This window comes from Schistocerca piceifrons, chromosome 5 (assembly GCF_021461385.2).
Source record: "Schistocerca piceifrons isolate TAMUIC-IGC-003096 chromosome 5, iqSchPice1.1, whole genome shotgun sequence".
Taxonomy (NCBI): Eukaryota; Metazoa; Arthropoda; class Insecta; order Orthoptera; family Acrididae; genus Schistocerca; species Schistocerca piceifrons.
This window is the reverse complement of record NC_060142.1, coordinates 661,908,707-661,936,601: the sequence shown is the minus strand read 5'-3', so window position 1 is coordinate 661,936,601 and position 27,895 is coordinate 661,908,707. Positions and strand designations below refer to the sequence as shown.

At 40.4% G+C, this 27,895-nt stretch overlaps 1 protein-coding gene across 5 annotated transcripts in view; it reads left to right on the top strand.

Annotated features, from left to right (window-relative positions):
• Positions 1-27,895, top strand: part of LOC124798397 (transcriptional repressor p66-alpha-like) — a 94,230-nt gene that overhangs the window by 23,083 nt on the left and 43,252 nt on the right. For 4 of the 5 annotated variants that reach the window (XM_047261775.1, XM_047261777.1, XM_047261776.1 and 1 more), the window contains exons 6-8: positions 12,487-12,611; positions 16,863-16,925; positions 26,903-26,998. In XM_047261775.1, the coding sequence (XP_047117731.1) occupies positions 12,487-12,611; positions 16,863-16,925; positions 26,903-26,998 (284 nt within the window). The remainder of the gene's footprint in view (positions 1-12,486; positions 12,612-16,862; positions 16,926-26,902; positions 26,999-27,895) is intronic. The other variant, XM_047261779.1, reaches the window with a different exon arrangement.

The following is a 27,895-nucleotide window of genomic DNA, read 5'->3' as shown; positions in this document are numbered from 1 at the left end:
GTGACTTGATATGTGACCACTTCTGACATCCAATGGCACTGCACTTTCTTCACCGTATCTTTCACAGGTTGTCATGTATTACACTCTTCTTCTCTTACACTTCCTTTCAACTTGCATTACAGGTTCAGAGTAGTCTTGTCATTTTATTTAAAAATAAACTTTTAAACAGTCTAAGAATACATATAACTCCTTTGTTATATCAAATAGGCAGTTTTGCAACTGACTGACCTAACAATAACGCAGGTGCTCAGAAAGAAAATGCCACAAGGCCATGCAAATGCTACCAATATGAAATGGAAAATGGTTTTATTAAAATCAAAACATTGTTAACCCTACAAAAATTAGCTGCAGAAAGCGAGTTTTGGAATAACGGAGGACATTCGGGAGCTTCTAATCATGGAAGTAATTGAGTTATGAAAGAACTGTTTCCTGAATAATAAAGATGGCCAAAAAAAAGTTCATTTTGGCCATTTTTGCAGAAAGCTAGTTTTGAAAAACTCGCCCTCATACATTTGTTTCGTGTAGTGTTGAGAATGATCATTTACTTGGAGCTGCTTCTTCAATAAAGGTTATATTGTCTAGTGAATTACGGGGTCCAACATGAAAACATTTCAATGTCATGGAGCCATTGATACATACAAAATCTGTCTGTCAGTAATGTTTGGCTCATTGGTCAAAATATTAGCGAAATGATTCAGGTGAAAATTGGGAGTTGTGTGTCATTATCCTGTTCTGTATATGCTTTTGTTGTACGTTATTATTTTCTTTCAATATCTGAGATCATCTGGATTGCTTGACAGAAGATGTACTACTTACGGTTGTCTAGCTGGGTTGATGAGTCCATTTCTCTGGATGGTTAGAATCTAGGCAATGAGCCCCACACAATGGCTAATAGACAAAGAGATAAACCTAAGTGTCTTCAAAAGAAAACCTCAAACTCCAAGAAGCTAGACAATAAAATCATTGTGTGCACAAACAGCACCATTGTCATGAAGGAACCAAGTATCCTGACAAATTTTTTCCCTCACGCATCTCCTAGAGATTGCCTTGCAAGAGAAAAAGGGAAAACAGAAGAGCTTCAGTGATTAATGGCTTCCAAATTCAAGATATGTTACTTATTTTGCATGTAAGGAAATGTTCATGCGGTTTGTAAATGCACATTGTGCATATTCTGTATTTTCTTTAGGAACATTGTGTTGTGTTACTCGGCTTTGACTTAATCAAGTGATACTTCTATACTCTGAAAGGCACTTAACCATGCGTGAGGGAGGGTGCTTTCAGTACCAGTATTGTTTTCATGTTATTTTTGTAAACAGTGTTTGTGCGAAGAACATTTTTTAAGCTTCTGTACAAGTTCTAATTTCTCTTATTTGTCCATCATTTCTCATTTCACAAAAAGGCATGAGACTGTAATAGGCGGCCTGGCTGTTAGTAGAATAGCTACTTTGGAATTTTTAATAGTAAATGTCCCCCAGATGCATAGTTTCTCTCTTTCAGTGTCTGTTATTAGAATCCAGTGAGCAGTACTGTGCCACTCTTGCTCTTACTGATTGAACCTGTGACAAAACGCATCATTCTACTTTGGAATTCATGTATCTCTTCCATTAATCTGGCCTCTTCTGGGCCTTGCAGCCCTTTTATGTGATTGATGAGTACTGCTGTGCCTTGTGCACTGAAAGTCTGCTGTAAACTCACTGCTTGCCTCATTTGCCACCATGGCACATAACAGTTAAATGTTGTATCAGACTGTGAGTGTCTTGACTTAACTGCCAAGATCACTATGATATTAAAAATACCTGTGAAAAGCCTCAGCAACAAATTGTGGTCCTAACCGAGAGGGTGGATGGCTTCTGAGGAAAAAGAATTGATTGTGTGGAACCTCTGCAAACCTTCCACTTCAACATATACAGTGAACGGATCTTTCTGGATGGCTGTTTCTCAATGCTGCTCATGGGAACAAAATGGTTCTTACTGCTCATACACAGATTCCCAACAGGAAGTGCATTGTGTGGGTGTTTGTACTCCTAAATGGTCCAGAGTTCGGGTGAACAGTCTTGAAACAAATCAAAATGTAATGCAAAGAGTAACAAGTTTGTGAATGTTCATTTATGTTATTTGAGAGAGAGGAGGGTTCCTTTGAAATTGTCTCCCCTTCCTACATTTGCAGATGTTCAGAAACAATTTCCTAGTTCCTATTTTAAAAAGTGCAGTTGATATCCGTTTGACCTATGGCAGCGCCATCTATTGGGCCAACCATAGCGCCATCTGGTTTCCCCCTTCAAGCTAGACAAGTTTTGTTCTTTGTAGTTTTTTCGTTTGATGCTTATTTCATGAGATATTTGGCCCGGTCACGATCAATGGACCACCCTGTATAAAGCCTGGAGTATCAAAAGCAAAAAGATCGTACTATCCTCTATTAAGTTCACTTTCAAAATGAATGAATTTTCTTTCTTGCATACGAGGATCCAATCACAAGAGCTAATAACTTGAGGGTCACATACTATACTCTCTGCTGTTGACCATTTTGCCACTTTGTCAACCTATGTCATGAATGGTTTCTACGGAAATACTAGACTCTGGTCATGTTGGAGAAAGCTTGCAACACCTGTTGGAGGACTGGTATCCTCCGTACTCTCTACGTGGGTGGCTTCTGAGGTGCCTCTCCCATTTCACTTTTAAAAGACAGAGTTGTGTAGGTACATGCAGGTTCTACCCTGTCAGACACCTTTATCCAGAAAAAATGGTGTGCCTCAGGGTTCCGTCCTGAGTGTCATCCTCTTCGCTATCACCATTACCCTGTTACGGCCTGTCTCCCACTGGGTATCTCTGGCTCTCATTTCATTGACGATTTTGCCATCTGTTGTAGTTCTCCAGGGACTTGTGTCCTTGAACGTTGTCTTCAGCGTTGCCTTGCATGTCTTTACTCTTGGATCTTTGACATTGGCTTTTCGCTTTATCACTGACAAAACTGTTTTTATGAGTTTCTGGTGGCGCAATCAGTTTCTGCCACCATCTTTACATCGTGGGCTTGTTGCTCTTCCATTCATTGAAACTACAAAATTCCTGTGGCTCATGCTCAACAGGAAACCTTCTTGGTCCTCCCACGTCTTACCTGGTCGCCCGCAGTACTCAGTCCCTCAGTGTCCTACGTGTCCTCAGCGGTACTTCCTGGGGAACAAATTGGATCATCCTTCTCCATTTGTATCGATCTCTTGTCCATTCGAAACTGGGGTATGGGTGTTTCATTTATACATCTGCATGTCCATCCATCTAATGCCGTCTTAATACAACCCACCATCATGGCATCCGTTTGGCCACTGGTGCCTTTTGCACTACCCCAGTTGAGAGTCTTTGTATGCAGAAGCTTCCAGACTACCACTGTTATACTTTCCTCTTCTCTGTTACTTCCCAGAGTTCACTTTCGGCTACTGCTCTGGCAGCTTAACTTCATGCTAACTGCCGCTTTCCCATTGGCTGTGAACCGTTCACCACCTTGGCTTCGTACAGTGGCCCAAGTTTATCTTAGACTTCATTCGCTTCCTGAGGACGCTACTCCAGACTCTCTCTCTATTGCTGTAAGTTTTTCATTCTTCACACAGAACTTCGCATTAGTACCTGTCTGTACATTGATGGCTCTCGGACTGACCGTGGTGTCGGGTGTGCCTTTGTCATTGGTACTGACAATTTCCGGTGTTGGCTTCTGGAACACTGCTCAGTATTTACAGCGGAACTCTTTGCCCTGTATCAAGGCACATAGTACATCTGGCATCGCAGACTTTTCAATTGTGTCATTTGCTCTGATTTCTTAGTCCCCTTCAGAGCTTCTTTGTGCCATACTCAGTCCATCCCTTAGCGCAACGGGTCAAGGAGAACTCCCACTGTCTCACCTTGATGTAGCCACCGTGATGTTTATGTGGGCTCCTTGTTACGTCAGTCTGACCGGAAATGAGGCCACCGACGCTGCTGCCAAGGCTACAGTCCACATACCTCAGCTCACTAGTTCTTCCATTCCTTCTGACGATCTCTGTGTTGCCATCTGTCAGCAGGTGGTGTCGCTGTAGCATTGTCACTAATCTTCCCTTCAAAGCCATACACTCCGGGGGGATTAAACCTTTTCCAGTGGCTTGGCCAATCTCCTCTCGGCCGTTTTGCCATGATATCATTTTAGTTAGGTTGCGTATTGGGCATTCTCTTTTTAGCCATCGACATTTAAGTGGTGACCCCCTACCACTTTCTGCCCGTTGTCATCAACCTTAGACAGTTCGCCATTTCCTTACGGAATGCCCTTTTTCTTAAGCCACTTATATTCTAATTTATGTTTCCCATTTGAGTTATCAGCCGTCTTAGCGAACGACGCATGGGCTGTCGACTGCATTTTACTTTTTATCCATCGTAACAATATGACGAAGGTCAATTTATCTTTAGTTCAGGATCTCGATTGTCTCTCTGACACTTTTATGGCCCTTCCTCCAAGAGAAAGGTGCTGCTTTTTTAGCTGTCTTTCCTTTCATTGATTGAGCTTTGTGTATAGTCGCTTTTAACTCCCTTTTCATTTCCGTGTTTCATGGTTCTGACATCGGCACGTATGAGCTTAGTTGTGGCTCCCTGAAACAAAGCAAAACAAAAACAACTTACTATTCTTATTGCTGTAAATGATATGCACACATTAACGTGGGTCACGTTAAAGGGGATGTGGGATAGGTAGAAATAAGCGTGCTATACTATTACACATTTGTTAAGTTGAGCTGCATACCAGATTCATAACCAGTGGACACAATGGAGCCACTCTCTACCAACCAAACCAACGATAATTTTTCTTCAAAGCAGATAATTTTCAGTATTTATGGAGTTTCGGGATTACTGCATTGTAGTGTATTAACATTAGTACTAATTACCTGCAATGTATTAATCAATCAGCAACAAAATTTGTGTTCCAAAATCAACGAGGGAAGTGTATCAAATTTTTCATTGTATGCGTATAATCAAAGTATGTGAAATAAAACAGGGTGTTAATGAGGAAAGTGGCGTCTTATTAAGAACTTTTTTGGTTACCATTTTACATCGCAGCTTCTCCAAGAAGTGCCGATCACAAGTATCAAGCAGAAACATGTGATTCAATTTCGTTCATCATAACTGATGCTTTTGGATAGCCAACAACTGTCATTTGGTCTTTAAATAATGACACCCCACACCACGTACATTTTTTTTTTTTCATGCTTAGCACGATGCATTTTGAGACTGTCTCATTGTCATGATCAAATGTTTGTGTTAGTATTGTATGTTTTCTGCTGCCTGTCTTGCACTGTAGTCATGTTTTTGAGGTTTAAGATACTTCATGTCTTTCATTATGCATAAAACCACACACACATAACCCATCACTTGTACTGTTTGCAGAATTTCACATTGTGTGTGTGTGTGTGTGTGTGTGTGTGTGTGTGTGTGTGTGTGTGAGTGCGCGTGCGCGTGCACGGTTTTATTTTTCTGCGTGATGTGGGAGGCACAGTACATGCAAGAGAGACACAACACACATACAAACAGTACACAAAATACTTGTGTAAATACTTGTGCTTTACAATGAGAATAAATTCTTGAAATGCCTAGTGTTAACCATGAAAAAAACGCGCAACGGGTGCACTGTTTCATTATTTAAATTGGAAACATTTAAGCAGCACAAAGAGAACAAAGGTGCACTGTAGTTCCTTCTCTAGATTGTCGTACAGATGACAAAATGGTAGATATCGAAATAGATGACAGAGGGATAGAGAAACAATTAAAATCGCTCAAAAGAGGAAAGGCCGCTGGACCTGATGGGATACCAGTTCGATTTTACACAGAGTATGCGAAAGAACTTGCCCCCCTTCTTGCAGCGGTGTACAGTAGGTCTCTAGAAGAGCGTAGCGTTCCAAAGGATTGGAAAAGGGCACAGGTCATTCCCGTTTCCAAGAAGGGACGTCAAACAGATGTGCAGAACTATAGACCTATATCTCTAACGTCGATCAGTTGTAGAATTTTGGAACACGTATTATGTTAGAGTATAATGGCTTTTATGGAGACTAGAAATCTACTCTGTAGGAATCAGCATGGGTTTCGAAAAAGACGATCGTGTTAAACCCAGCTCGCGCTGTTCGTCCACGAGACTCAGAGGGCCATAGACATGGAGAGAAGTCTTCCGAAGTAAGAGTGATTTCAGGTGTGCCGCAGGGGAGTGTCATAGGACCGTTGCTATTCACAATATACATAAATGACCTTGTGGATGACATCGGAAGTTCACTGAGGCTTTTTGCAGATGATGCTGTGGTGTATCAAGAGGTTGTAACAATGGAAAATTGTACTGAAATGCAGGAGGATCTGCAGCGAATTGATGCATGGTGCAGGGAATGGCAATTGAATCTCAATGTAGACAAGTGTAATGTGCTGCGAATACATATTATCATTTAACTACAAAATAGCAGGTGAGCAACTGGAAGTAGTTAAGCCCATAAATTATCTGGGAGTACGCATTAGGAGGGATTTAAAATGGAATGATCATATAAAGTTGATAGTCGGTAAAGCAGATGCCAGACTGAGATTCATTGGAACAATCCTAAGGAAATGCAATCCGAAAACAAAGGAAGTAGCTTACAGTACGCTTGTTACCCCCTGCTTGAATACTGCTCAGCAGTGTGGGATCCGTACCAGATAGGGTTGATAGAAGAGATAGAGAAGATCCAACGGAGAGCAGCTGGCTTCGTTACAGGATCATTTAGTAATCGCGAAAGCATTATGGAGATGATAAACTCCAGTGGAAGACTCTGCAGGAGAGACGCTCAGTAGCTCGGTACGGGCTTTTGTTAAAGTTTCGAGAACATACCTTCACCGAAGAGTCAAGCAGTATATTGCTCCCTCCTACATATATCTCGCGAAGAGACCATGAGGATAAAATCAGAGAGATTAGAGCCCACACAGAAGCATACCGACAATCCTTCTTTCCACGAACAGTACAAGACTGGAATAGAAGGGAGAACCGACAGAGGTACTCAGGGTACCCTCCGCCACACACCGTCAGGTGGCTTGCGGAGTATGGATGTAGATGTATATGTAGATGTAGATGTAGATGTCAATCACTGGTGAAACAAAGAAACACTCGAAATATGCATTTGAGTAAACACAAAGGGTTCTGATGGTCAAAACTATCGGAAAGCTGTGTGTGCGCAGTAGAGACAGTTTGAAAATGGTTTCATCCATTTGTGATACCCTTACTCAAACAAACTTACGAACATTCCTCCTCGAGATGCTCCGTAACATGACGATGTTTTCCACCCTCTTCTTCACCCATGACGTCCCTGAGCCAAGTGACCCACTTGTCAAGAACAAGCTGTAGATTTTGTGCCTATTGTTGCCTGTTTATGAAGACTGCCAACTTTAGCGTTTTGAACCAATATTGTGTTAGAAGTTTTATTTCCTGTGATTTTATAATGATCATCAATAAGTTTCACATTAGAATGCGAATATCTTTTTAATGTGGTTTTGCGGAAGACTTTTGTTTCCATGTTTTATTTACACTATTGGAACGAAGAGCTACCCTTATGCATGCACTTGGGTGTGTCAGCACATGGCCACTGCCTTTGTGATTGATCTTTGCGAACTGTGGAAAGACACGTAGAGCTAATTGCTTTTAGAAAGAAACAAAAGCAATCCATTATTTCAGACTATTTTTGGATAGACGGAATTTAATTTTTTAAAATTTTATATTTTGAATAATGTAAAGAGAAAGTCGGTAAGAGTAATTTATTCGCTTTTGCTTGTTATTTTTCCAGTGCTTTCCTCCATTTTACACTTCTTGCATTTTTTGAGTCAGTCTGCTGAAAAGCGTAAAAAGGGGTCTTTACTGTATTTCTTTTTTATGTGGTAGTTACATAAAGTAGTAATAATTTATGAAAGAAAGAATTTATTTCCAAACGTCTCACAATTTGAAAAAGAATATATAAACTAGATCCTAGTACAAAAGGTCATAATAACATTAGAAATTGTGAAAAAGGATTAAATAAGGGAAAATATTATAGAATTGTATTGCTGAGAATTTTTGTGTGTTTTGCTTGCTAAAATACAAAGGCCTTGCTTTAAGATGTTCTGGTGAACGTTCTTTCTGTCAGTATGATTTTGTAGTTATTGAAAAAGAGACAAATCCACTTTTTCCCAGCAGTTTTATCCTTGAAATAATGTACAACGTTTTTTCTATATTCCTATTGCATGCCTATTCTTCACAAGCCAGTCTGGAGAACCCCAAAATATGTATCTTCTGTAGGAAGACAGTACCGAACAAGCATATTGTTTTTCAGAACCTTTACCCAAAACTTTGCTCTTACCCTTATTTGTTTTTGCTACTTCTCTGGTGTTACCGACTTATGGTTACACATGCTCATGAGTGTCATTTTGATACATTTAATTATTTTTTGCACTCCTCTCACATCATCTTATTAGTTCGTTGCATGTTCCATAGCAGACTGAAACAGTTCTCTTATCAACGTGATGTGGAACATGTTTTCTTGAACAGAATCAGCATGTTTGTCATATAGTTACACTCTTTGCTCGGTATTTCCACACTATTCTCTTGAGACCTGTAAAATAGCATAAAGAATAAGATTGTGAATAAAAATTAAAGGACATTGTGAGCGTGAAAAGTAGGGGAATTAAGACAACTCAAAGGTAGCAATTTGGTCTATGCTAAACCAAATTTTCTTAAACAAATAAATTCTTAACTGAAGGCTGGAATAAGAAAGGTATAAAATAAAAACAACCATTAACAATTTGGGCACTTTCCTGTAACATTGGGTTGTGTATATTTTGAGAAGAAATCCTTTGTGAAAAGGGATCGTTGTTTGAAGTTTCATGACTAACAATTGCAGTTAATGTGTAGTGAGCTAAATAAAGTATCTTTGATCAAGTTTAAGGCCGTGTCTTACATGAGCGATAGAAGCGAGTTACTTATGAATATGCGACAGTCAGCAGCATCGGGCAAAAAGCTTGGGTGACCTGCGTGAATGCGACCATGTCATGCTACAAGATGGCTGCTTAGAGCCAACCAGCTGTTTCTATAAAATGGCGTCCCTAACTTGTGGAACACTTTAGCTGGAGAGTAAGGCTACAGAATTAGGTTTACTTAAGAAAATAAAGCGAAAAGGAATGCTCTGCATGAAATTTACAAAGGGAGGAATCTCCATGGAGAATTTCATAAATATCATCAACTACGAAGATCACCAGACAAATTCTTTGAATACACTTGAATGAGCAGAGGAGCATTCAACTATCTCGTCAATAAATTAAATACGAATGCTTTTTTTTTTTAAATGATGAAGAACTTCTAACAGCCAATAAATGCGGAGGTATGCTAACTACATGACTGACTATGCTAAATACAAACATAAGTACACAGATTGATACTACTTAACAGAGGTTAGCTGTGGTATAAAGTGGCATAAAGCTGTGGTATAAAGTTCGTGATCACATGTTTGGAAAAGATACTGGGTTCAATTCCTGGTCGTTCTTATATTTTTACTGACCCAGTTACAATTCTGTGTACTAAGTTTTATATATACTGTTTACACTGCATCGCTAAGTATATTTTTAAGGTCTTGCCAAAGAACTTGATCTTCACACCTATCCCAATATATCAGACACATTTAATTCCTAATAAATTACAATGAACCATGAAATTTTACACATATTTGATGTTGCAAGCGTAATTCAACAACTGTCAACGTTAAGGCCGAGCATTTCAATGGCTCTAAATAGTCTGTAAAAGTAAAGCTTACAAAAGTTTTGAAAAGAAAGTCAAATGTTTTGGGTAATGATTTGTCTATAAGTATGAAATAAAAAATATTAGGGAAACGTTTGGTGCACCTCATTTTCTGTTCATGATTTCGAGCATCATTGGAAAGGCGAGTAAAACATTTCTCTGATCTACTTATTTCTTTTACACAAATCATTTCATAAAATATTAGACTGATTTCTTTCATTTTTTTAATTTCAAGTTTTATTCAGAAAGAATGATCTTACTGACTCATCGTTTGCCTTTCTAACATACTTAATTCTAAGGAAGCCTTTTTGACATTTATATACTGCACCAATGTATCTTTTTATGTGCGATATAGCTCGGTCTTGAACAGATGAAATTTTTGCCACTTCATTTAGCAGCATCTTTTCGTGAAATATTTCAATTTTTCCTCAGTTATTAATTAAATTTTAGTTAATTACCCTGATTACTTTCAAGCAGTTAAATATTCATGCCAGACTAGACCTCATGCTGGTCACTTTGATACCCCCTTTACCTGTTTCTGTCCCTTTGTTTGGCTATGAAAATTTGGACAAAACCTTATGGTGTAAGTTATAGGGAGTCTTTATTTTCGCTCTGCTCACGCGTTTGCAAAAATGTATCGAGTGTTAATCGTATGATAAAATAGTCCTTTCTGCATGCTGTCATTTCCAAAATTCATCGTTTCGATATCTTGAACCTTTTATGAGATACGACGATTTTTACGAGCACTTGATTCCCGAAGCGCAGGAAAGGTTTGGATGCGCCATGAGCGACCCGTCCGCGGATATAACAACTGATATCTCAACAATGAAAAGGGATATCATTCCGGTCTCAACTTTAAATACAATTTAGATATATTGGTTACATTTCATACGCAATAATGTATGGCCTTACATGAACTATACGGAAAGTCTACACAACGTGATTATACCTCTGCAAATTCTTAAAAATTTGGCACAGCACAGTATCTGTGATGAATAATGAAAATAAATTCAGACCTTTATCGTTTAAAGATATCGAGCTATAAGTTGTGGAAGAATCAAATTTTTTCAGCGAATATTGTCCTTAAAATCGGATGTTAAATAATTCGTATCTACCATCATGTCCACTCCACTGCAGTGCCAAGAAGACACGTGGCTGTTGCTCTGTGTCGCGCCTGCTGCAGCGACAAGATTCAAACAAGTTTGAATTCAAACGTCAACAGTTGCAGCGGGAGACAGGCAGCGACACAGATGTCGCTCATGTAGGACACTTCCATAACTACATCTACGGTTGTGTTTTCTCACTCGCTTCTGTCGCTCACGTAGGACACGGCCTAAGTCTGCAGGATTAAAAGATAAGAAGCTTCAGACTGCTGCAGTTTTGGTAATGTGGAATTTAAAAAGTCTGTAAAAACAGTTTTGATAATTTTTTTCTGTAGTTACAAACATTGCCATATAACAGCTCTTGTCATTATTGTTATTAGAGCTGGCCATTGCATAAACATACAGTTTCATGTTGACATGTTCTTCCTATGGGATTTATTCAAGAGTTTCCTCTACTTGTTCATAAGGCCCTTATTTGAACTATACAAACCTAACTGAAATAGTTTGGTATGTTGTTGAGTTCTAATGTGGGGGTGGAGGGTGGGTAAGTAATTCCAGTTACATGAATCACATGGCATGCAATTAATTATGCTCTTAATTTATGTCTTTAGAACAGTGACAATATTCTATAACTACTGCTTCTCCAGAGCCTTCTCAGGCGATATGGTTACTGAAACTTCCTGGCAGATTAAAACTGTGTGCCGGACCGAGACTCGAACTTGGGTCCTTTGCCTTTCGCGTGCAAGTGCTCGACCAACTGAGCTACCCAAGCACGACTCACGCCCCATCCTCACAGCTTTACTTCTGCCAGTACCTCGTCTCCTACCTTCCAAACTTAGCAGAAGCTCTCCTGCGAACCTTGCAGAAATAACACTCCTGAAAGAAAGGATATTGCAGAGACATAGCTTAGCCACAGCCTAGGGGATGTTTCGGGAAACATGTCTCTGCAATATCCTTTCTTTCAGGAGTGCTAGTTCTAGTTCTGCAAGGTTCGCAGGAGAGCTTCTGTTAAGTTTGGAAGGTAGGATACAAGGTACTGGCAGAAGTAAAGCTGTGAGGGCGGGGCGTGAGTCGTGCTTGGATAGCTCAGTTGGTAGAACACTTGCCCGCAAAAGGCAAAGGTCTCGAGTTCGAGTCTCGGTCCGGCACACAGTTTTAATCTGCCAGGAAGTTTCATATCAGCACACACTCCGCTGCAGAGTGATAATCTCATTCTGCATATCGTTACTGTTGTCCAAATGAGGTGACACAGTGGTTAAGACTCTGGACTTCTCTGCAGTTGGAGTGTGATTCCTACCCCCATCCAGACACCTGATTTAGATACACCATGGTGTAGATAAATCACATAAAGGAAATGCAGGTCTGGTTACTTTAGGTCCAAAGCAGATTTCCTCCTCCAACAACATTGATATGATATGAGCAGGTGTTCGATTTGTGAAGACCTCTCTGTCAGAGAGACATTAATTGCGCTGTAATTCATATTTTGTTTTCGACTTCTTATATGTATATAATTTCTTACTCCTGCATTATTCGAAATAACAAAATATAGATGTGACAGTGAATTGAAGTATGTGTACTGTCAAATAAGTAATACTTTCCTCTTTACAGGGAGCAGTTCTTTGGGAGGACGTACTCCAGTCAACACTCCGCCAAATGTGGTTCTAGGTTATCCACAGGATAGACCAAAAGAGACCCACCACTCTCCAGCACCCCCAGCAATACCAGCACAACCTGTAAGTGAAGTGCAGATTCGCTTTTGCATGTACCTCTGTTCACTAGTTAAACATCTCAATAATTCATGGATGAGTTCCTTACTTTTATGATTATTTCCACTGATTCTGATATTCTGTTGTTACTTCTTCTTTTGTTACCATGTAGATTGAGGATCTGATTCTTGCTGTGTGATGCTGTATAGTGAACTTTGGAAATGATGCCTTAGGCTTGCACCCTGGACTAAAATTTTTGGGCATTTAATCCCAGCATGGTTGCCACAAGTTGTGGAAATCAGGGAATATGACGAAATTTCAGATGTGTCAGGGAAACCTGGGAAATATCAGGGAAATTTGAAAAAAAAAGAAAAAGAAAAAAACCTGGAAAATTTTCATTTTTGTCTCAGTAGATGAAATGGTTTGTTTGCAAGATGTCATGCATAAACATTGGCTGGGCGCCGCTTCCCTACTCCCTCCCCTTCCTACCACTCAACTCAGCTTGCAGTCAGTGCTACCACCACTTCTTGCTGCTAGCCTAGCAGCTATCGATGAGAGGCAGGGGACGTAAGGAGTTATTTGTTTGGATCTGACTCTCAGAAACTGTCGACACAGCGGCCGGAGACAGCGGTCAAGTGTGCGCGAGTTGCATCTAAGATAATGTGTGATTGTGTATGTGCTCTCATTTTCTGACAAAGGCTATGGCTGAAAATTTTAGTTGTGAGAGTGTAGTTTTCTTTTCTACACTGCCTGTCTGCGGCTCAGCGACACTTTTTGTGGTGAGTTGCTACCTGTCCTCATTAGTACCGATTCTCAGAGTATTTGGGCAAGTTATTTTTGCATGAATTGATCACTGCGGTCTCATTTCATCAACATGGTGTCTGAGGCATGTTAACAGCTGGCCGCATGAGTGTACTCCCATGATGGCCCAAAACTACAGGCCATTTCTGCCAATCTGAAGCCCATTGTTTCCCACTAATGTGCAAGCCCTGTCTGTCGGATCTACTCCCACTATTCTACGTGCAGGCGAGATCTGTTTGTGTGTGGTGTAATGCAGTGGATTCTTGTGATTTATCCATGGACCTGGGACTGCGGTGCTCCTCGGCAGGCTAGAAGCCATGGGTGATGAATTTCAGGAATTGCGACTGTCACACCACAAGTACATTTACAGTGTGGTGTTTTATAGTCATTTTATTTATTCTAGTGCATTTTGGCACCTCGAAAGTAGTTTGTATATTAGAAAGTTTGGACAATAAGAAGAAAATTGTGGCAGTCGCTGGCGCTTTGGACGCTACATACTCATATATTCTTGAAAGAAAAATCACACAATAATTATAAAACAGTGCACATAACACAGTGGGTAAGAACTGACAACAAAGAATATAGTAGAACCAACATTTTATCGGCGGTCACGTATAGTGTTGGTTTACACAACTCTTCCCTGCCTTACACACTTCTTTCAAGACACCTACATTTTTGTGAGGTTATTTCTGAAATCAGTGAAGGTATTTTAAATCTGTCTTCTGATCCCAAGGAAATGTCTATTTTTGTCACCAAATGTGTTTTGTTCCATTGAAATAAAATAACAATAGTGGTCTTAATTGCTGTCTAAATCTTAAACCAATTCATGGCAAAAGATGTTGATATTAGTACTTAGATTTTTGCACACATGGGGGAGAAATACAAAAGTCCTTACACGTTTTTTGTCAACGTATATCTTTACTTTACCTTGAGACTTGAAATTTATCAGGGAAGAATGCTAAAATTTGCCTGGAAATTGGAGAATTTCACTTGGGTAAACTTGTGGCAACCGTGCCCAGGTTTCCTTTAAGACACTGTGACACGATGTGTGGTGCAGTGTTCTCCACAGCAGTGTCACCTACAGTGCATAAAATTGATCACATTGTTCGTTAGCTTGTTTTCTATTAATTTTAACTAATCAAACACATTATGAATGACAAATGTCTTTACAGAAAGACAAATATGACACTAGAGCACCACAGCAGTAGAAGTGCTAAGAGAAAAGGCATTTCGCTGCAAGTCAGAACAAAAATTTCCAAAATGCATTAGCCAGATAGGCTTTTGACAAATTTTGGAACAATAACTTATCAGTTTTTTATTTATTCACATATTGTAAGCCATCATTTTAGCCTCTAGAGAAGATTCATGTAAATACCTAAGGTGCCAGCAACTATTGAACTATTCTCCTGCAAGATTGATTCTGGAGTCACACACTTTCCTTTTTAAGAGCGATAGGAAACTACAGTACATTCTTTCTTAAAGCTAAAAAGCAAACTGGTGACAGCTATTCCTTTATTAGTGGTAAATTCCAGACGAATCTCAATCTTTTTTTTCTTCATCATCCCAACAAAGTAAATATTTTTTCATGGTAACTCCTCTATAAAACTGATATTGGTAAACCAGTTGCCTGCCATCACATTTTGACCCGACTAATCAATACATTCACACAGTCAAAATCATCAACCGAAGTGTCTGTTAGTAATGCAGTATAATCCTTTTGGTCGTAACCATATACTGGTTTGATTTGCTGAGTATTTGTTGATGAAAGTGGCAATTCTGCAGAATCCTCCCAGCTTTTTAAATATTTTAACATTTTCTCTGAGAGTATAGGACTTCAGACAGTTTTGAACAAATGTGGAAAATGTTTCCTAAATTGCTGTATCTTGCCCGGTTGTCCCCTTTCGTGGTGAGTAGCACAGTTGTCAAATCCAAGGTACCATATGATGAATTTGAAACATTTTCATGTTCATTATAAGGCAAAATGTTTCGCTACCAACCCCATCAATTCACCACAGATCTCTAAAATGTTGTTTGTCACTTTTGTTAACACTAGCTTACAACAACAAGCTACTGAAGGCTTTCAGGTCTATAACAGGTTTAGGTTGTACATTTATCTCATGATAAAATGAAGCTCTCACAGTGAACAGCATGTTGTCATTTGTGAGCCAATTCCTGCATACATACGGTATTCTCACAGCTTTCACCAAGCCATACATCCAGGTAGGATTCAGACAATACTGTGGGTACTGAAGCTTACTGCCTGTGCTTGTGGAATTTTGTTCCATTTATCTCTTTGTTTCTTCCAACATAGAAATGGTAGTTTCCATCAAATACTTCCGTGTCGTCTTCCTCTGTTTCTGAATCTTCCTGTTGAACTTCAACTTCATAATTATAATCTATGTCAGTTTAATCTCCAAAATCCCCTTGAACTTTAGTATTATTTTCTTCAAACAACATTTTCTGTTTTGGATTGAGAAACTTGTCTTACTGTAGCCTGTCATGACGAAGTACACCCCATCCAAAAGACATAATTTCTGTGAAAATGAAGCAGCCAGAGTGTCAATCTGATATTCAGACAGCCATAATGAATGACTGAACTATCCAAAAAGAAAATGAATGCATTTTACATCCTAAAGTAGCTTTTTACTACTTTTAGTGATAATAAAATAAAGGCAATGTTGTAATGAAATGGAAATGAGTACAGTGTCTCAAACTGACCAGTCAGCACATATCCTGACAGGAAAACAGTTGCTCCAATACTGAAACACACAACAACGAAAAGTGTTCAGAGAAGACAAAAATACTATTAGATTATTAACAATTAATTGGCAGAAAATTTTGATGTGTATAAATTTGATCTGCCTCGCCTGATGGAAGGTTATTGTTTCTTGTTACTCTCTAAGTTGTTAATCATGTAGTGTTTCATATTGTTCATTAGATTTTCAATTAGATTGAATATTGTGTTGTTCAGTACTGAAGTTGGCTATAATAGTACACAAGACCAGAACAAAATAAAATTTTGGCCTTCAGAATGTCAAAATTTCATGGTAGATGTGAAAGTCTAGTTAAAATTATTGTGACAAATAGTTTGTCTCATGAGACTCCCTTTCATAAGCTGCAGGTGGCACATATTGCTATTCGGTAAGCAGGATATTGAACTCTTGGCTTTAATCAGTATAAATTAAAATACCCTCCTTTCTTGTGATCCTCATCTTTAATTGCCTTGTTTTTGTTGGAAAATGATTTTTAAATTTGTGTTGTCTTACTCATATTTTGTTGTGCTGTACTGTGTGGAAACGGAAACAACATGTTCCTTTTATTTTCTGCCAATTAAATGTCTCCGGATTTATTTTGTGTTCAATTTAATATATGTGCCATAGTTCTTGCGTGTATGTTTCTGTTTCTCAATTCACTAGTTAAGTCTTTGTTACCTATGAAATAGTGGTATAAAATACATTATTTTTACTATATTTTAAGCTGCTCGGAAATGTGGAAAACAAAAGTACTGTAAGCACGCCAGTGCCTCAAGTTCAAGAACAGGTATGTAGTTAGACATCTTTTTCATTGAATTCAGCAACTAGTGTTGTCGTGAACATGATTATGATGATAAAATAAAGTAAAAGCGTGAGTAAAATAACGTGAATAGAGATAATCTTTTGTGTGCCACTTACTGTCAGGTAACTCATATCAGAGGTCTACTAAACACAGAAACACATCTGAGTAACAGGTCTGAGGAATTCATTCTCGGACAATAGCATCAAGACCATGCATAGGACAACAATGCAATATTTCTGCTATGGCCCCAGTTGTTATTGTAAAGTGTCACATAATTATTTTCGTAACTTGAATATCAACAATTCCTGTTTTCTTCTATTGAGAAATGCAATGGAAATGTGTGTGTGTGTGTGTGTGTGTGTGTGTGTGTGTGTGTAAAAAATCAATTCATGTACTAATACATATTGCGTGAACGTCAACTTGATTGAAAATGCTTAGTAACAATATTGCCGAGTGTGGAGAGAGAGTAAAAAAAACTATGTTAAAGTCTCCACATAGTGAAATATTAAGGTACTTAGAGTTGTAGCGTCTAGTTCTGAAATGAATATTGTGCCAAGGCCTGCTCTCTAATTTTTCATTCCTTATCTGGATAAGATGTATAAAGCAATTGCCCACTCTTTATATCCCCTCCAAACCACATGCCACACTGTTGCACATGGTCATGTGACATCCCGCTAAATATGAAAATCCAGACAGAAATGCGATGAAAGGTGTCTGAGCAGAGGAAACACCAAGCAAGGGCTTCCTACGTCATCTCCTATGTCATTGTAGCTATGCATGCTCAGTAACACCTGTCATCTGGTGCTCTCAGGCAGCTGCTCAGATGAACCTAAAACTTCTAACAGGATGTGGGAAAATTTTGCAAATGGTGGTTTGAGAAGTGTTACTTTCAAAGTAAATTTTCTTTTACGCAAGATGAATTATGTTACTTGTGTGAGACAGTGTGATGAATTTCTTAAATCACATAGCATTTGACTCCCATTCAAACCTGAGCACTTTGAGGCCAGCCACTTAGAAAAATTTTGGGCTCACAAGACGCCATTGTTTCAAGTTTTACCAGCACATTTGCGTTTGGTGTATATGCTAAAAAAGACCAATGTTGTATGCGAAAGCTTAGCTTTTCTTGTAGCTATGCTGTTAGTGTAGTAATTTAAACCATAAACTTTTCCTATTTGTGTGTTCACGCTACTGAACAGTGATGTTGCTGTTAGCTTACACTACACCCCATGTCCTATACTCTGAATACTCGCTGTCATTTGCTGGTGAGATAACATAACATGAGTGAGCGATTTCAGTGCTTCAGAAACATGTGCTGTGCTTGATGGAATTCGAATTACACTTCTGGAATACAAAAATATGCAGTGTACTGTTGTTGTGCATTAAAGATGTTCCCAACACATGGTGTCCCCCCCCCCCCCCTCCCCCAATCGGCAAAAAAGTGCTGGGAAGTTCTTCGTTGGCGTATAAAACCTCTACCATTCGGAGGATTGATATGTTTCAGTTCCGAGGGAAGGTATACTGTCACTTAACAGGGAGAAAGTGTGTTTTCACCCAGAAAAACAGGTATTTTCACCTGGAGAAAAGGCATTTTTAACTGGGAAATCTGGGAAAAATCCAGGAATTTTATTTCCTTGCCTGTGTAAACACTCTGTATTTAACACATTGACTTACTTGTAAAATAATCAGACTTTTGAAGCTTTTTATACATGGGAGTTAGATTTGTCAAAGAATTGGGGGTTTACTGGTATCTCCATATTTGTGTAATTTCCATTTAGTTTTTGTGAAAGCAGTGAATTATTGCCAAAAGTGAGGTGTGGTTGCCCTTGGTTTTTATGACCTAGTATGAATTTTCACCTTCAGACAAGACTTTGTAACTGCAGATGGGACACTGTAATAAGTACTTGCCTTTCAAAAGCTGTATGTTTTCTTGTGTTTCTGAAGTTACTACTAAATTTGTCTGTTTTGCTTCTTTGCGAATACTGTTATGTTCTTCTCAGCACATTTTGTAACTAATGAACTCTGACTCTTCTTCTGTTTTCTTTGTCACTTAATGTATCTTCTTTTACACTCTTTCTGTGACTACACATCCATCTTCTTCACATTTTATGCTCTTCACTTATACATTCTGGCCTCCAGTCAATCAGTGAGTGGAAAGCAGCTTGCTTCATTTGTTCTGACATTGTGCATTATTTATTTCTCTCTTGAAGCTGTTTCCTTTTATTGGATTTGGTTCATGGTAATTTAGTCTTATTTCAAAATATTCAGCTGCACAATCGATGCATACCTGTGATTTTGTCCCCCCCTTTTTTTTCCCAGTCTGATGACCTGTTCATCTTTTATTTCTTCCTTTTTACTCTGGATTTTGTTCATTAATACTCTTATGTGGGAGTGGATTCAGCAGATGTTGCAGTTTTTGCTACTCTTATTTCAAATGATTTATGTTGGTCAAATTTAAATTTCCTCATACAATAGTTTTTGGATCTGCGCCAGTGGACAAAGAGATGGATGCAGAGGAGCTGGCAAGGGTATCACAGTGAGATAGTACACACAGTTGCTGTGGAGTGTGTGTGAAGCATGGCATGCACAGAGTCACTGGGCAATAGGCCTGGCAGTTCAACACTAAGATAACTACCGTGGACCTAGCCTTTGCCTTGCGCCATGCTGTTTATGTGTACTCAGTTATCAGTTATTTGAGCCAGTTGCGTGTGTTGTACTTTCCAGCGTGGTTGTCTCTGTAAATTGACTCACCTGTTGAGATTCAGTCCCTCTCCCAAGCTTCAGCCCCCCCTCCGTTGGCTAGAATAGTTACATTTGTACCAAAAGTGATAGTTCGTAGCATTGTCACGCCATTGCAGTAACTAAAGGGATTATATTGGATAGTCTTTACGTGTAAAGCTCTTTTTCTTTTTATAGTGTTAAATTGTGGCCACCGTGGACCCAACATTTATGCAATGCTGGCAGGAACAGTTGCACCTCCAGAAGCAATAGTAGCAGGAGCAGCTCCAGGCACAGCTCAAACGGAATGCGAAATTGATCCGCTCTCATGCTGCACTGTTAGTGAGCCAGCTGCCTGCTGAAAAGCCTCCTTTCCCATTGCCCCTGACACCGTTCGACAAGGCTACAGAAAGATCTGCTCCAGTTCTTACTGCACTGACAGGTCAGGCATATTGTCTACCCAGTTATTAACACTGCCTTGTTGGCGTACAGTTGTGCAGGTCTATACGAAATTGTTCCAAATTTGAAGCCATATACCGGTTCTGATGAACTTTGTCGGTTGCTTACACCCTATTTTTATCATCACACATGTGGTCGCATGATAGTTGCAGTTTAACCAGCACCACAAGCAGCCCAGCCAGTTGTATGTAATGTGGATCACTTACCTGCGAGGTCTCTTACACAAGTGTCATTTTGAATGTCCCCAGTACATTGGCTCATAAGGTGACTTGCTAAATATGGATGTGATTGTCCACTTAATTCCTGACCTGGAGGTTCAAACTAAGGTTTCAGCCTTGCCCGACTCTTCTTTAGCCAGAGTCGCTAAGATTGCTGAATCACGTGAACTTATGGCAGCAGCATTTTACCTGGACTCGGGGGATATCTCTGATGCCCCACACACATTCTCCCAGCGTATTCTGCTGTCGTTAGTAGTGGGTGGGTAACTGATTGAGTTTCAGTTGGGCATGGGAGCATCCGAAAGCCTAATTAACTTAATGTGGACTGCCTGTTGGGCTGCCCAGCATTGCAATGGCCACTCGATCAAGTTGTCTCGCTTAGTAAACAGTGTGTTCCTTTGAAGGGGTGATTTACCGTTGGCTCAAAATATTTTTGGATTGGACGCCTTTTCTGTTTTTGGCTTCCAGATAGCTATCAAAGTTCATCTAGTGTCTGTCAGTTCTCTTCCAAGATTTGGACTAATTGCTACAGTTATACGACCAGCTGTTCGAGAATAACTTGCATCGGGCAGAAAATTTCTGTGCGTACGTCTCCCATAAACTGTCTGCAATCCCTAAATTTTGTCACCCCTTTCTATTACCTTCGCGATGCATGATAAGGTCAAGCACGATTTGCGGAGATAACAGTACTCCTGTGTTTTTTCTCCTATTTTGTCAAGTCAGTGGGCCATCAGTTTGGTGGTTGTTCAGAAGCCAGACAGCACCTTGCATCTTTGTGGGATTTTTAGCAGACAGTCAGTGTCCAATATATCACAGGCTCCTATTCCATTCCGCAGCTGGAGTAGTTGTTGGCAAAATTGTCAGGGGACCAGTATTTTTAGGAACAGCAAATAGTGTGATGCATACTTCCAGTTGCCTCTGGACACTGCTTCACAGAGCTCTGGTGGAATCTGCAGGTGGTTTCCCAATACACGGTGGAGAAAGCACTTCATAGCATATTGGAAAAAAATGTAGCCTTCTTTCCCAAAGGCTCATTTCTTGGGTCAGGTGCTCAGCAAAGATGATTTCATTGCTATGGACAAGCGCATAAAACCGTCGTCAATCTGCTGGCATTAGAGAACCAGAAGAAATTAGATCTTTTTGGGCAAGATTTAATATTACAGTAACTTCACTTCCAAAGCTGCACACATCTGCTGTCTTCTTAACTGGCTTTGACAAAAGGGCGTCAAATATTTTCATTTGTGGGACGAAGTTCCTGCTGATAGCAGAACACAGGCCACCGGTTTCCTTATTCAGCCCTCATTCCAAACATGGACAGCACTGCCCATCACTTGCTGAGGTAAACACTTTACCTTAGTAATTTTTCTTATGACCTTCGGTACCAGTTCATGGCCCAGAATGCCAATGCGGATGCACTATCTTGATTGCCTGTGGTACTGGACCCAGATTTTGACCGACAGGAGGCTCTTGTTTTTTCCTTGGATGTGACACTTTGCAGCGAACTTTGCTGGATTATCCTTTGACGATGTAGGTGGTCTCATCCACTGACCAGCTTTTCCGGAAAACTGTTTCTACTGTCCGTGTTGCCATGTTGGGTGTTCTGAGCAAGCACTTTTGGGAGCGGATTCCAGGTGGTGTACTTTTTTCTTCTATGTGATTGACACAACATTGTCCAGGGGGTCGACCGGCTTGCCAAGGAGAAGTAGCGCTGTCAAGTTATTGTCCCTACAGCATTGCGTCCTTGGATGCTTCAGCTGCTGCATGTGTTGCACTGGGGTATGACTCGTATGACAGTTTCGGTGTGTCGTCATGTCTACTATTTGGCGATCAGTCACAGTATGGAACACCTCGTGTGGGCTTGTATGACCTGTGGAGAGAAAAAAGGGGGGAAAAAAAATTGTATTGGTTTTCCCCTTGGCTGGTCCCGGAGTAACTTTGGGACATGTTACACATCAGTTTTGCGAGTCCCTTTGTGGGAGGCATGTGGTAACTGGTGGTTGATGAGTTGTCAAATTTCTGTACATTACCAAGCTGTCCTCCGTGGCGTCGACAGCAACTGTTCATGTGTTGTCAGTCATTTTTGCTACCAAAGGCTCCCCTCAGATCCTCATTTCCAATAATGTTTGTCAATTTGTTTCATGGAATTGTTAGAAGACTTCTGCATTTGCAGTGGTATCCAGCATCTGACTACCACCTTGTTTCACACAGTGTCTAACTCAGAGGTGGAGTGCTTTGTGCATGTGTTCAAGACACGAATGAAGAAACCTGTGTCTACCTCATCCTGTAATGGTGCTGTATAGTTTCTTGGCTACGCACTGGGTGACGCTGGTTAGTGGGTGTAATCAAATGGAACATTTATATATATATATATAAAAGCGCTGGCAGGTCGATAGACACACAAACAAACACAAACATACACACAAAATTCTAGTTTTCGCAACCAATGGTTGCCTCGTCAGGAAAGAGGGAAGGAGAAGGAAAGACAAAAGGATATGGGTTTTAAGGGAGAGGGTAAGGAGTCATTCCAATCCCGGGAGCGGAAAGACTTACCTTAGGGGGAAAAAAGGACAGGTATACACTCGCACACAACACATATACATATACATATACATATACATATACATATACATACAACACATATACATATATATTTTTCCCACATGGAATGTTTCCCTCTATTATATTCAAATGGAACATTTATGTAGACATGGGCACCAACCACAGGTCTTCCGGATTCGTTGGACCCTGTTTCACATGCCTTGAACTGTTACACGCCACCTTGTTTTTTCTCATGGGGCTGCATTTTGGGACTGATCTTCTTGCTTTCACCAGGGATGGCTGCCAGGGTTGGTTTTGGTGTGCTGCTGGTGGGAGACATCCACTTGCTGCAGTGTGCTTCCGTGCTGCTGCCCCCACCACACCATTCAGGGTCTTTCCTTTGAGAGAGGAATAAGTTGCCAGTGGGTCTAGCGCCTGCACCTCCCACTGTGGAGACTATGCAATTTGAACCAATGTCCTCTTCTTTCTTGTGTGGAGTCCTCACCTCCACTCCTGTCACTGGATCAACCATCGCCCCAACTCCGATAATCTGCCTCCCATCCGACAGAGCAAGCTGCATTGACGTTGTCGCCTTTAGTGGTCATCCCACTGCTGGGAAATGTGCCCTCTCCAGTTTTGGGACAGAGGTCAGGGCATGAACTGGACCATTTTCAGTCCTATGAGCCTTTACAGGGGGAAGGGCTTTAGTGTCCCAACCAGTGGACCTCGAAATTGATGCAGAGGAACTAGCATCAGTATTTCAACAGGATAGCTCCCAGCACTGCAACAGTGGGCATGTGTGATGTGTGGCATGGGCAGAGCCACTGATCCGGTTGTTTACCTGCCAGTGCCAGTGGGCCTGGGTGGGCCAGGATGAGCTACTGTGGACCTAACCTTCACCTCATGCTGTTTGGTTTTCGTGTACTTGATACTCTGTTACTCTTGCTGGATCAAGATTCATTACCTCTCTTGGGATTCAGCTCCTTGGTGAGTCAGCAAGCCATTATTGGCTAGAATAGTGATGGTGACAGTTCATGGCGTTGTCATGCCAGTGGAGATACTAAAATAATATACTGACAGGCATTCATAGAAACACATGTACCTATTGTACTCAATGAATGAGTTTCAGCAAAGTACAGTTCATAGTGTGCTATTCAACAATATTCATGAATGTTGCTTCCATGTTCCATGATTCACAGTGTCGCTACAGTTCTTTAATCTCAGACTAGCTAGTTTTTGAGCTACTACAAGCAACGAGAAAACCTATTCTAATGGGACACCAACTCTTAAATCAGTATACACTCACTGGCATAAAAAATGCAACATGTAACAAATGGTGATCAATTACCTATTTAGTCAAATTGTAGCACTTTATCCTATATTTTTAGACTGTGAATGTTATTGGTGTGTTGTTGGCCTTGCTTCGTGAGCAAACAATGAAGTGTCAGTTGTTTGTTCTATAAGCCTTACTCGTTTGTTCCTATTCAACCTGAAAACCATTTCACTGCATGTGAGGCAGTAATGTTTTCCCATTCTTGTAACACACATTGTTGAACCTTGCATTGTTCCCCTTTCAGTCACACATGTTTTTAGGCTCCTTCTGTGATTACCATATTCATATTTCTGGAGTAAACATGCCCTCAACATGCTGCAAAAGCTTATTGGTGGAAGATTCCAGATTTCTAGAACTGTAAGTAGTTACGGACTATGCAAGGAAACCAGGATCAGCTCCAAGAACAGCAGCAGCAAGAAATGATTACTATTTTCAACTTCAATTTCCCCTCAACTTTCCCACTATTGCCCGTGAAGTATGAAGTTGACTCCAGCAAGTTCAAGAGATCAATATTAGTGAGAGAATTCTCCGAAAAAGCCGATTGTCAATCCAGAAGACCTGCTACAGACCCATAACTCGGCAGAGAGCATCACAGACTCGACCTAGTTCCACAAGGGAATAGTTTGGCTGGAAAGTACAACAAAGGGAGCAGCGGTTTTCACCGGTATGGCCTGCAGTTGCGTGACTGTAGAGAGGGGGTCAGGAGAAGGCCTGGGGAACACTATTCCCTGTGGATATTTCATCCAGGGCACCTTGTCGGAATGATTATCTGATGGTACTGAAACAGAGGATGACAGACTAAAGGCCGAAATACTAAATGTCTTTTTCCAAAGCTGTTTCACAGAGGAAGACTGCACTGTAGTTCCTTCTCTAGATTGTTGCACAGATAACAAAATGGTAGATATTGAAATAGACGACAGAGGGATAGAGAAACAATTAAAATCGCTCAAAAGAGGAAAGGCCGCTGGACCTGATGGGATACCAGTTCGATTTTACACAGAGTACGCGAAGGAACTTGCCCCCCTTCTTGCAGCGGTGTACGATAGGTCTCTAGAAGAGCGTAGCATTCCAAAGGATTGGAAAAGGGCCCAGGTCATCCCCGTTTCCAAGAAGGGACGTCGAACAGATGTGCAGAACTATAGACCTATATCTCTAACGTCGATCAGTTGTAGAATTTTGGAACACACATTATGTTCGAGTATAATGACTTTTCTGGAGACTAGAAATCTACTCTGTAGGAATCAGCATGGGTTTCGGAAAAGACGGTCATGTGAAACCCAGCTCGCGCTATTCGTCCATGAGACTCAGAGGACCATAGACACGGGTTCACAGGTAGATGCCGTGTTTCTTGAGTTCCGCAAGGTGTTTGATACAGTTTCCTACAGTCGTTTAATGAACAAAGTAAGAGCATATGGATTATCAGACCAATTGTGTAGCTCGGTACGGGCTTTTGTTGAAATTTCGAGAACATACCTTCACTGAAGAGTCAAGCAGTATGTTGCTCCCTCCTACGTATATCTCGCGAAGAGACCATGAGGATAAAATCAGAGAGATTAGAGCCCACACAGAGGCATACCGACAATCCTTCTTTCCACGAACAATACGAGACGGGAATAGAAGGGAGAACCGATAGAGGTACTCAAGGTACCCTCCGCCACACACCGTCAGGTGGCTTGCGGAGTATGGATGTAGATATAGATGTAGACAGGAATCGGTATGACTGCAAGGATGAGTTTCATCTTCATGGTTCTTTGGAGCCGTATTACTCATCAGTATGTGGAGAAAATCCTTTTAGAACACATTGTGCCTTTCGAGCCATTGGGAGATAGTTTTACACTAATGCATGTTGTGAGAATTGTGCAAGAGCTCATGAATGAAGCAGAGACTAATAATACATACTCTCAGTTGGCCTACTCAAAGTCCTGATTTGAATCCTATTGATTGTATACGAGACCAGCTGGGTAAGAGTGCCCGTCAACACTGTTCGGGGGTCTTACAGGACCTGTGGGAGAACCTCCTGAAAGAAGGGAGATGATTCCTCAATAGAAATTCGAAACGTTAATCAGGAGCATGCCTGAAAGGCTGAATGCTGTGTTTGGTGGAAGAGGAAGTAATACACACATTTGAAGATGAGAAGATGGACCTGAGAAGTAAAGAAAACCAAAGACAGAGGAGCATTACTTTCACGAGTTTCCTCAAATTCATTCGTGTTACTTCTGCGTCTCTAACTGTATTTGTTATGATCGTCTTTTTTTCCATTGTTCGAGACCTGAATGACACCTTACCACAATATTCAATATTTTATCATAAAATAGTAGGTGAGTGTCCTGTAAGTGCTTGTAATTTAAGTTTTTTTAATTGAAGTGTTGGGTTCTTTTTCCCAGGCAGTATATGTAATTTTTGTGTTGAAACCTTACATGTTTAGTCACTAGTCAAGAACCATGTTTGACAATGCAGCCGCGTGCAACTGGCTCAGCCCTTTAATTGATACTTACTTTTACGGTAGTTAACTACCCTTAAGGTTTAGAATAATCATGGGAAAACTACTTTAGAGTGTTAATACTTTTAAGACCAAGAAGAAAGTCGATTGTCATTTCTGCTGAAGACTGTGTCCCATGTTTTGTGATAGAATGTAACATTTTTATGATAATTTTAAGATTACACTGAGCATTTAGAAATCTAACTTATAATTTCTCCAGGAGCGTCCAAGGGTTGAGGACACACAGACACCAGCTCAACGGCAAGCAGCAGCAAAATTAGCCCTCAGAAAGCAGCTTGAGAAAACTTTGCTGCAGGTATGCAAATCACAGAAAAGTAGTAGTCATAATAAAACGGTATTCTTATTAAGCAAATAACTATTAGAGAAAGAAATTGAGTAAGATACAGTTTATGATTTGGAAAAACATTAGAGCCAGAAAGTCTTGAACTTTAGTCACTGTTATTTATGTATGACAAAATATTTCAAAGGGTTTGCAAGAGATAACAGAAATTTAGTGACAAACTCATGTGCAGCCTTTCTCTCTCTTTCTCTTTCTTCTTATTTCCTTTTTCTTCTTCTTCTTCTTCTTCTTCTTCTTGTGTTTAATGCGTAAAGCTACAAATGTAATAATATTTTGCCACCAACAAACTTCAGAGACATAAGTTTTAGATGGTGCATTTAATTGACTACAAAATAGTTGCATGCTAAGGTCCCTCTGATCAGAGAGCTTTTCTGCCATTCTAATTGTTTATTATGTACTAGTCTTTTCCCCATGGCTACACTCGCGTACACATTCAACATGTACATTGCGCACATTGCCTCCTTCCCCTCTGTGTCCAACACTTCCTCCCCATGTCTCTGCCCACCTCATCCACCCACCTCTGACTGTTCATTTCCTCCTCACCACTCATTGTCTCTCAATCTCCTCCCCACCCCCCTTCTTTGTTGATCTACTCTGCCCCCTCTTTTGGACAATATCTTCCTCCCCCTCAATCTGACCATCTCCTTGTCCTTCTCTTTCTTTTCCACCTGTTCACTACCACACTACATCTTCCCTCCGTCTCTTGCCTCTCCCTCTCCTTCCACCTCTCTGACCATCTACAGCTACATCTACATCGATGCTATGCAAGCCACAGTATTGTGTGTGTCGGAGGGTACCCTGTACCACTACTTTTCATTTCCTTTCCTGTTCTTCTCGCAAATAGAACTAGGC